The sequence below is a fragment of the Nanorana parkeri genome, unplaced genomic scaffold, assembly GCF_000935625.1.
Source record: "Nanorana parkeri isolate BGI_ZX_2015 unplaced genomic scaffold, ASM93562v1 scaffold801, whole genome shotgun sequence".
NCBI lineage: Eukaryota > Metazoa > Chordata > Amphibia > Anura > Dicroglossidae > Nanorana > Nanorana parkeri.
This window is the reverse complement of record NW_017307069.1, coordinates 221,956-233,440: the sequence shown is the minus strand read 5'-3', so window position 1 is coordinate 233,440 and position 11,485 is coordinate 221,956. Positions and strand designations below refer to the sequence as shown.

The following is an 11,485-nucleotide window of genomic DNA, read 5'->3' as shown; positions in this document are numbered from 1 at the left end:
TTCCCCCCCCCCCCCCGGAGTTCCAGGGGGACTTATGGAAAGTACGGGGTGACCAAGTCCTCAGAATCAATACGGATGTTATGTTTGTAAATCATTAGCCTTTTTTTTGTTTCTTTCTGCAAGGCAGAAAACCAACTGATGTGCACTAGATAAGCATCATCCTTTTCAGCAGCGATGTTGTTCTTGAGCAGGGGATTGAGATCAAGCAAGTGTCGATGGCTGTGGTTTGGGTGTGGTGAAGATGTAGAGTGTTGAGATGACTCTGCGATTTGGTACATGTATTAATTAAGATGGACTAGATAAAACTGTGAGGTGTGCAACCATGGAAGCGGATAGAACCCAAAATTTAACACGTGTACTACTCTGTAATTATCCCATTTATTGATGTGTCTGCCCAGAACTACACGACAATTCTTAATAGGCTGTGGTTTGTTATCATTCAGCAATCTCTCTCGTCGCCTACAGGTTAGTAAAAGGCAGTTTAGTTGCTTTTACCTCAATGCTAACAGTTATATGTAAGGGTTGTTTTGGGGGTTTTTTTGCAACTGCAGTGACTGTTAAAGTATTTCAAGGAACTGGCCTCTTTTGTCACTCAGGTGTTATAATGTTGACGCTAGAGACCAGCATTTCTCAACCTTTTTAGCCCAGAGGAACCACTAAAATGTTCACGTCTTGGAGAATCCTTCCTCAAACCAATGAATCTGGTAACAATGGCAAAAATGCCTAGGGCTACAGCTAACGATTATTTTCATCAGTTGCCCGATTTAAGTTTTTTCAAGGAATCGATTGGTTGCATTGAAATAATCTCTCCACCGATAATGAGAATAGTTGCCAACTATTCTCATAATCTAATCAATTAGTTGTTGCAGCCCTAAAAATTCCTCTGCCTATGCTGCTGACTTTAGGTACCATTTGGAACTGTGCAGCCATTTATAACCGGGGTTCTGTGGAACGCTAGGCTTCCTGCAGAGGTTGCTAGGGGTTCATAGAATTGTAGCGGATTGTCTGCACCGTCCTGTATCCAAAGTAACTCTGTATTACTGCTGTAAGTAAACTCCAACTTCAGTTCATTGTAAATCACTGCTCCGAAGAAGAATGCAGCAAGTAAAGTCAGAACCCCAGCAAGTAAAGTCAGAACCCCAGCAAGTAAAGTCAGAACCCCAGCAAGTGAGTCAGTGACTGTTGGGAGACAATTGCAGTGAGTGGTGAGACCTTTGCAGCCGAAGTAAGTGATTTATTACCTGATCATTTTGCAGGAACCAAAGAAGCCATCTTAGGCACCAGTATGTTTTGCTGCTTGGAGTTATTTAGTCTTGTGGTTCTTATATTGTTTCTTTGGGAATAATGTTCTCTTTTTTGTTGTTAAACATTTACAGGAGTCTGGAGAGATTGAGACTGAGTTGCTGTCCTTGTATTGCTCTGGAAGGACTCATCCGCTAAACATTGGGACGCTGTAGTCTCTGAAGACAAACCCTCCGGTGGACACTATTAACTGACAGAGGATATGACCTCCTTGAAACTCCATCCATCACATTAACGCCTCTCCTCCTGCTGTCGTGTTGCAGTGCATGTGCAGATTGACTCTTCCTCTCTGGGTCCATGAGGGAGTACAAAGTGGTGGTGTTGGGCAGCGGAGGGGTTGGGAAGTCAGCCTTGACTGTACAGTTTGTTACAGGCACCTTTATTGAGAAGTATGACCCCACCATTGAGGATTTTTACCGGAAGGAGATTGAAGTGGACTCTTCGCCATCCGTACTGGAGATCCTGGATACAGCTGGCACAGAGCAGTTTGCCTCCATGAGGGATTTATACATTAAGAACGGGCAGGGCTTCATCTTAGTGTATAGCTTGGTGAATCAGCAGTCATTCCAGGTGAGCATGAACTCCAGCCATATTACCTTTATAGATGGGGTTGTGGACTACAGCAACCGTATTGAGTGCCAGTGTGCAGGCACATGGAAGCAAATTCAAGTTGGCTAGTCCTTTTGAAATCACTGAGTTTCCTAGGCAAGGGCAGCAAACATATAAAGATGTTCTCCTTGTGTAAAGGGTAATGAAGGAAGCTTGAGTGTTCCTGGACAGCTGGCTTCCTGCCCACCCTGGTTTCCTTTTTACTTATCATTTTTAGTTAACCAAAATTGTCAATTGCTTTTGAGGTAGTTTTTAATTTTCAATGAGAAATCAGACCATTGCTTCAATGCAGATCAATGCAGACTGGGGTTTGTGTTAAAAAAAATATGGTTTTCCCAGTTTGGCTGCTTGAACAAGAAAGGCCTCGCAGCTGCTCTTTCATGTTGCACACCTACTTATTGGTGTCTCTCACTAGTCTACATGTCACCAGATGTCGAGGGATTTTCTATTCATATGAAGAATCCTAGGGCTTGTTGAGGGCAGAGGCATCCTCATTCATATTTGGTTCACACTATTACAGTCAATAAGTACACTGAATATTTGTCTTGGGGCCTCTTGATGGGGTCTCATCTGAATACCTAGTTTTCTAGATTTGGCTTCTCCTGACCCATACCAGTAAAAAAAAAGTGTTGATTAGCCCAAATATATAGTGTGAAGTATTTTTAAACTGTAATGGTTGCATGACCTATTTAACACATGACACTTCTCTATGAATCATTTTCATCTGCAGTTGTCTATTGTGAAACATCCTTCTGACGCTCGCAAAACTGCTGTCACATGTTACCTCGGTTTGGTTTGTGCTAAAGTTCATCTTTTCTATAAAACTTGGTGTCGGAAATCATCTGTTTATGACTGTAGTTGGTGGTACAAATGCCTCAGTTGATGACCTCTCTGGTACATTAGCAGTGAGTCAGTATTGCTTCTCACAGAGCTGACTGTAATAGTTTGTGATGAAAGGCTCTGGACAGATTTAAAGTGTACCTGTATTGGAGACTCAATGACTTCCTGTCACTTTGATGCATTTGCAGGCAATTTCGGGTACATGCTCATTGGGGTTCAGTGGTGCTTTGTAATGCAAATCTTGGCTTCAGCCATTGGATCGGTGCTTGGCCTGCCACCTCCTGTGACGCACATAAAACATTGCTTTTCAGGCCATGCCTGGTGTATTCTGATTCATAAACACGCAGTGATGATTCTGTAAGCAATTGTAGATTGTTACTCTTATCTGTACAAACCTGTTTCTTCCCACTTCAAGTGTATAGAGCAATTATGTGCGTTATATTAGACCTGAACTGTAAACGAAGGCCGCTGTGGAAGAACAGGTATCCCAAGATGTCAGATCGTACCTGCACTGTGACATATTCTGGTGCTGGAGCATTTGTAAACATCCCCTCTCTGGGTGTAGGGAGAGTGCACCCTCCTGCACTCCAGTATCTGAGCAAGTACCACCCATGACAAAATCTGTGTTGTCATATCTTTGTGCACGCTATGGAGGACAGGGGTGTGTGAATTTAGCAGTTTAGATTTCTCCGTTCTTGGTCTTCAGACTTATTGTGCGTTTGTTTCCCTGGATATAGGAAGAGGGGGGGTGTCTGACCATGTCTAAGCTTTAAAGCAGAATTCAAGTCAACAAGCTGAATAGATACCTTACCATATTTACCATATTTACCTGTTTACATAGTCTGAGTCACCTGTGCCTCAGTGAAGGGCTAGCAGGTTGACACCACTACTTTCCCACTGCAGCAGGTTTGCTGTGTCGCCTGCTCACGGACGATGGCCTATTCAGACTAGTACTCTTTGGTAATGCACCTTTAACATGCGTTACCACAACACATGCATAGATATTTATGCTTTGTAGTCTGAAGGGCACCCCAACGTGCGTATATAGTAAAAAAAAAAATATGTACCTGTGTAATAGCGCACAGCAGGATGCTGATATGCATTGTGGTTTGCTGCATTGCTAAAATTACTGCAATGCATGATTTGAATGTGTGCTTAACGAGCATAATTACTTATCTGCAGTTTTTCCGGTTCTGCCTTCTAACACTTATCATGTGAGACTGGCTTCATTGCACATTGCTGTATAGAGCTGCAGCTAACGATTATTTTCATAATCGATTAGTTAGCCGATTATTAAGTTCGATTAATCGGATTTAAAAAAAAGTCTCCAGTGATGGACTACTAGTTTGTATTGAGATTGTAGTCCATCACGGGAGCAAGCTTGGAGCGGTGGAAGTAAAAAAAAAAAGGGTGGTGTGCAATATAGTACATTATAAAGCGGCACAGTGCAGAATACCAGCAGCTATAGCGGAATGCAGCAAATCGCAGCAATAGTACATTATACTATAATGTGTAAATTGCTGGGATCTGATGTATTCCTCTATAGCTGGTGTTATTGGAGAGGATGGGTATGATGCAGGAATAGAGAGGACGGGTATGATGGTGGAATGGGGTGCAGAGGACGGGTATGATGGTGGAATGTATTGCTTAAAGTGGACTCTTACCCCCTTTGACTAGAATTACTTAAGCATGCAGCTCTGCATACTGATATAAAATTCTGTAATGTTCTGTAATGTAAAATCCTGTAATGTAATTACTGTTTTTCCACTTCCTGGTCCTCTTAGGCATTGGTGATGTAGCAAGAGATGCATCCTGGGAAGGTTACATCACTGGGCATTGCTGGGAAATCTCATTTGTAACCTCAAAATCTCATGAGATATCAGGGAAAGGCATTCCCCTAACCCCCCCCCCCATGTGTATGGTCACATGTGCCATAGTTCCAGGAGGTAGAGAGACCTATTAATTTGTCCCTAGTAACAATGGATACTGTGAAAAGAATGGTGGGGGGGGGAGGTATGCAAAGAATAAAAACCTGGCAATTATCTATAAAAATCTGCTTGTCATTACAAAACATTTCTGAAGATGCCTTTGTTGTCATTTTTAGCCCTCGTTCACACCTGAACGTTTTGTAGCGCGTTCTACGCTCGACGAACGCCCTACAAAACGCTCAAAAATATCAATCCTGTTGTATTCAATGGTCTCGTTCCCACCTTGGCGTATTTCCGCCCGTCCCTAACGCGCTACAAAACGGTCCACGCCTGAAAAGGTACATGTACTACTTTGGGCCATTTTGTTGCGCGTTTCCATTGGGATACAGCCAAGTAGCCTTCGGAAACACGCGACGGTCGCGCGACTTTTTTACCGTTCACACCAGCCTAGGTGTGAACGAGACTAGAGCTGCAACAACTAATCGACATAATCGATTATAATCGATTATTGAAAAAGTTGACAACTTTTTCAATCATCGATTAATCGGCTTCCGATTGGTTGGCCCTGTTCACGGCTCCACACACACTGCGTGCCACACCTCCTCCCCACCTCACGCTCACCGCTACTAACTAATCGATTTTGAAAATAATCGTTAGCTGCAGCTCTAAACGAGACCTTAAGGTAAGGGTGAAGTTCCTTGTTTAATAGTCCACCATAACGGAGCCCCCTATCAATAGACGGCCATTGCTTTCTTTCTGTTGAGTGTGATAATTCCTTGCCTGTCGTGCTGATCCTCCATTTTTAGTACTTTGTTATCTCCTTGTTTTGGAACGGAGACAAAGTCCTAAATCCTAATTGGCACACTTATTTTGGGTGCCTGAAATCATTGGACCCAGTTGACGAGCACGATGACAAGGCAAGTAACTGTACAATGCAGTCTGTGATTGCCGCGCGGCCCCTTTTGATTTCAACATGTACCTTCTTTGTGCAATACATGACACGCGGTGTTCAGAAGCACGTGCGGAAATGAGGCGGGGAACCGTGCGATCCGCCTGCGGCGACTGGGGTGCCTTTAGAAAATAATGGCACCCACAGTGTGATTGGTTCACACCTTGGCGACTCCTGACTGCGCCGTGTGGTGAGCTGTCTCCTAGGTGTGAACCTAGCCTTAGCTGTGTACACAAATGTTTTTACTTAGTTAGATTTGTCAATAACTATTTTATAGTGAGAGGTCCACATTTTGAACGCAATAGAAACAATTTTTGATTGTAAACTATGGTGTATGAACTCTTTAACTGATTTGCTTCTTGTTTTTAACAAGGATATCAAGCCAATGCGGGACCAAATAGTCAGAGTAAAGCGATATGAGAAGGTACCCCTCATTCTGGTTGGGAACAAGGTTGACCTGGAGTCTGAGCGAGAAGTTGTGTCTACAGAGGGCCGCTCTCTAGCTCAAGAATGGGGCTGCCCTTTTATGGAGACATCTGCCAAGAGCAAGACTATGGTGGACGAACTGTTTGCGGAGATCGTCAGGCAAATGAACTATGCATCTCTGCCTGAGAAGCAGGATCAGTGTTGTACAACGTGCACTGTTCAATGAGACACTCGGAGGGACCTCAAACGTGGCCATAAAAGAGCAGGTCGGTGCCATGCCTTTCTGCACGTTTATTTGTGTAGAAATGCCCTCAGCATCCAATCCCCTAAACCTTGGACGCCCAACCTGTGGCCAGTTGATGCTTACTGAAACCAGCGAAAGAAAAATATTCTCTGACTTGTAGAACTTAATTGCATTGATTATTCCCTTCACACACAATTGTTTTTCTGTGCTTTCCGTCCCTCTTCTGTTTTGTATTCTTCTCTCCTCTGAACTAATAAACAATTTTGCAGAGAGAAATAACAAATATGACACAATTATATTCGAAGGGCTAGTTCACACCAGCCACAGTGCATTCTGGCCCGATTGATCGGCAGCACAGGAACGAGTGGCGCATGTGTGCCTGCGTTCCGGTCAGAAAAATAGTGCATTTTCTGACCGTAACGCAGGCACTGATGTGCCACACATTCCCGTGCAGCCGATCGCACTGCAGCCGGAGGGCAGGGCTGCGATGCCATTGAGTTCAATGCACTTCCACGCCCCAACACAAAGTGAGACTGCCACAATGCGTTTCAGTGCGTTCCGGCCCCTATTGGGCTGGAACGCACTGTGGCTGGATTCAACTAGCCCTAAAGGCTAAGTCCATCTTTTGCAAAAATTAAAGAAATACATATTTGATAATATAAAATACAAAAATGCATTTCTTTCATTTTTGCATTGAAGCATAGGAAGTATTGCAAATGTGAGTACTCGATCAGGGCTGCATAGCTCAGGCTTCAGCCCATTCTCATACAGGCAGAGCGCCATACTGAGGTTACTCTGTACTTAGGAGAGATGGGGAAGGACGGCTGGACGGGAATAAGGACAGCTCTACTGCATCTAACCAGAGAGAGGAGGGCGGGACTCTGTATCTCTCCTAACTAAAACTCCGTACCTCAGTACGAGCTCTGCCTGGTAGAGAATGTGCAGAAGCCTGAATTCGCGGCCCTGATCGAGTGATCGCAATGCTTTCCAGCCTTGAATGAAAAAAATTAAAGAAAAGCATTTTTATTTTTTTTATATTAAATATGCATTTCCTTACATTTTGGCAAAAGGTAAACTTATCCTTTAAGGTGGCTGTAGGGAGCAAGAAAGTGAAAAATGGTTTGGCTATAATAGTGATCTCCATCAGTCTCCACTAGTGTCTCTAGTAGGGCTGAAACCAACTAATCGATTAATTGATGATGAAAATTGTTATCAATTATTCTAATTGAATAGTTTGTCTGGATCACCTAGTTCTCTCCGTGCTGGGAGCCGGTGTTTCATCGGCACTGATTCCCCCGCTGCTCCCCTGCGGCTGGTGCCCAGCGGTGGGGAGAGCTGCCACAAACCCTTCCCCACCACATTAGCTTTGCTTTTCAGTACTGATCACTACAATGATTGTAAATAACTGAGGACATAGTATTCAGATACTGTGTCCTCAATTATGAATGAACAGGAAGTGATCTATATCACTTCCTGTTTTATTTTTGATTGTGGAAATGGTATCTGTTTACTATCTCCTCGATTTATGAATGAACAGGAAGCCTCCTGTTCATTGAGGGCTGGGCTGCAGAAAAATTAATTGAGGACTGTTTTTTTTTTTTTGTTCTTCCCCCAAAAGGGAAATATTAGGCGTGTGTTGAGACCTCCTGATATTTCACCAAAGTCACTAATAGTAAAGTAAAGTAAAAAAATAAATAACATTCAACAATTGAAAAAAAAATCGGGAGCACTTTTACACGTGTGTGTATGTGTCTGTCTCTGTCTAAAGAACCAAAAGTTAAATAATGGGACTTGGTGTCCAGAGCATACAATGTTATTGCATTCATCATTACTAGTATTGTGTGTTTAAAATGATTTGATTATATAGGATAAATTCATCATGGTTCCAGAGACCTCTTATTTATCTCATCATGTTACCATACATATCCATATGTATGTATCGTTAACAGCTTCCATAACTCCTAAATATACACGTTTAGCGATTTTTATATAAATTGCTTCTTCAGGATCAAAGAATGTTATCGATACAGTACAGTCAATGTGATAAAAAGGATTTATGAAAAAAAACAATTAACCAGGTCTGCAACCAGCCAATCGATTATGAGAATCATTAACGATTCTCATTGATTAGTTGGTCTGGATCCCTTAGTTCTCTCCTCTGCGCTGGGAGCCGGTTGTTCATCGGCTCTGTGTCCCCTCCGAATCCCCACTGCTCCCTGCAGAGATTGGAGGGGACACAGATTCCTGCAGCCGGTGCCCAGCATGGAGGAGAGCTTCACCAAACCTCAGTCATAGCACTCGCCCACTGCCTGCTGTCAGTCAGCAGAGAAGGGACTTGAAGGAGAAAGTTCTCCTTAAGATCCGCTCCTCTGCTGATTTTGAAGCAGGCAGTGGGCAGGTGCAATAACCAGCCTGCTATTGGCTATTTCAGATTGCCATGGCCTATAGCAGGCTGGCTATTGCATCTGCCCACAGCCTGCTATGTTTACACTCAGCTGCCTGCTGTGAAATGTTGCTGCCAGCAGCTGTCATTCCCTGCCTGAAGCTATTCAAGCGAGATGTGCACTTGAATAGCTTTCTTGAAGTGGAAAGGTGACTCCCCCAATGTCACTTTAAAAGGAACCTGTCGCCTCCAATGTGCTATCACATAGGGGGGCTTGTGTCCCCCCCCCACCCAAACACACACCTAGTAGGGAAAACACAAGTCAGGTTTACCATCCATCAAACTAATTAAAAGTCTAATATAATACATTACATACAATTATTACAATTAGAAAAGGCAGGAAAAAGTAATTTTCAGTTTCGACCTGCTGCGGGAGGTACGTTGTGGTGCTATTCACTTCAATGGCACCCCAAAATCACCTGCACTGGAATGTGCGGTACCGCAATGCTGTCTGTTCCAAAACATGGTGCATGCAGTTTTATTCTGAGTAACTTTTTTTGTTTGTAACACTATTTGTGTTTTTATGGTTTTTTATTTTAAATAAAAGATGGCATTTCATTTTTTTTTTTTGTTAATCCGATATATTTGGCCAACTACTCAATTATGAAATAATCGTTCATTGCAGCCCTAGATAAAGTACATCTAATATAAAAGAAAACTATTTGTTTTATGAAAAAAAAGAAAAACAAATGTGTTTTATTCAAGCTGGGAGGCGCAGCGGCCTTCAATGGAAGTATGAAAGTTGGTCATATTTTCCAACAGATATGTATAGTAACACAATAACCTGTCCCTGGACCCATGATGAATTTGTTATCTAATATGATGAAATAATTTTCATACACAAGTATACTTATTAACGAAAGTAATTCTATTTTTTTTGTATAAAATTGTATGTCTGTAAAGCTGGCCATACACCTATAGATTATCTGCAGATTTTCTATGGTCATATTCCTCCATCTACGCTAAATAGTGTGGATGGGGGAATCTCCCACTGGGCCAAGCTTCAGTATATTGCTAGTCAGCCCCGCTGGCTGTCAAAATGCTTGAACAATCTGGTTGGATGCAGGCATTGTTCAGGTATTTTGAGAGCCAGCGGGGCCGATCTGCAGATAATCTATAGGTGTATGGCCAGCTTAGCGACTCGTTGTATGGTCTGGATACTTATTTGACAAAGGAGTAGCATGCAGGAACGAGGAGTAAGGTAAGTCAAACTGCTGTTTAAGGTACACAAAGACAAAAACATGCACTTACATAAGAAGTATTGGTGGACTAAAATATACTTTTCCCAATACATAGAGCCGGTATCGGACTTGTAAGCTCCATGGATCGGACTTGTAAGCTCCATGGATCGGACTTGTAAGCTCCATGGATCGGACTTGTAAGCTCCATGGATCGGACTTTTTTCCAGCACATCCCACAGATGCTTGTAGAGGTAACCATGAAAAACGACAGTACAGACGGCGGTGTAGACGAGCTACGGGGCGGTGCAGCACGAAGTTAAGGTTGCTTATTTTTCTAGCTTCTCTTTGCATCTCTTCGCATCGCTTTGCCTGAAGTGTGTCACAGCCTTCAAACCCTACTGGTTTCTCCAATGAAGAGATATACCCTCACTTCCTGTTGCACCTGACACTCCTCTCCTGCACAGGAAGTGAGCAAATATCTCCTATCGGACTTGTAAGCTCCATGGATCGGACTTGTAAGCTCCATGGATCGGACTTGTAAGCTCCATGGATCGGACTTGTAAGCTCCATGGATCGGACTTGTAAGCTCCATGGATCGGACTTGTAAGCTCCATGGATCGGACTTGTAAGCTCCATGGATCGGACTTGTAAGCTCCATGGATCGGACTTTTTTCCAGCACATCCCACAGATGCTTGTAGAGGTAACCATGAAAAACGACAGTACAGACGGCGGTGTAGACGAGCTACGGGGCGGTGCAGCACGAAGTTAAGGTTGCTTATTTTTCTAGCTTCTCTTTGCATCTCTTCGCATCGCTTTGCCTGAAGTGTGTCACAGCCTTCAAACCCTACTGGTTTCTCCAATGAAGAGATATACCCTCACTTCCTGTTGCACCTGACACTCCTCTCCTGCACAGGAAGTGAGCAAATATCTCCCAAATGGGGACATGGTCAGCAAATATAAAAAGAGAAGTTCTAGTTCTCCCGACTTTATCCAAACAAAAGTTTTGGCAGGGGTTGGGCTTTCAGGATATTGTTCTCCCTAATTATTGTATTGATAACGTGTGACGTTTATATGACCTGGTTTTCTCTCTTGTGTCTCCACAGATAACTCAGAGGAAATTTGCACAGCTTCGGCTTTGAAGAATTTACAGCCCAGGTTGCAGATCTGAGCCGTGATAAACCTGTCTGCACAACAGCACATTTGCCATACATGTCATCGAACGCTCAGAGATGGCGGGTCACGTTCGCTCGCCATCAACAACTGTGCATAGCACGTTTACCATAAGTTAAAAAAATATATATTTTTTTTTTTTTTTTTTTTTTTTTTTTTTTTTTTCTTTTCTGAAAATTGTATTTATTAAGTACTTAAACTCAGTATTACCTACTTAATGCCTTTTTAAAAGACGGTTTTAACGGAGGATAATTTGAGCCTTAATCGCATGGTTTATTTTCTATACGTTACCTCGAATTTGCTCTTAACTCCTTCAGTGCCAGTGGGCCAGTAAAGCGGGGTCTTACAATGCCCCCTCTGCTTCTCTTGCATTGAAGGTGTTTGTACACTTG

General features: G+C 43.0%; 1 protein-coding gene across 1 annotated transcript in view; it reads left to right on the top strand.

Moving 5' to 3' along the window:
• Positions 1-11,479, top strand: part of RAP2C (RAP2C, member of RAS oncogene family) — a 17,571-nt gene extending 6,092 nt beyond the window's left edge. Inside the window, exons 2-4 of the mRNA XM_018564963.1 lie at positions 1,377-1,872; positions 6,002-6,320; positions 11,027-11,479. Coding sequence (XP_018420465.1) covers positions 1,600-1,872; positions 6,002-6,280 — 552 coding nt within the window. The 5' untranslated portion in view covers positions 1,377-1,599 and the 3' untranslated portion in view covers positions 6,281-6,320; positions 11,027-11,479. The remainder of the gene's footprint in view (positions 1-1,376; positions 1,873-6,001; positions 6,321-11,026) is intronic.
• The last annotated feature ends 6 nt before the right edge of the window (positions 11,480-11,485 follow it).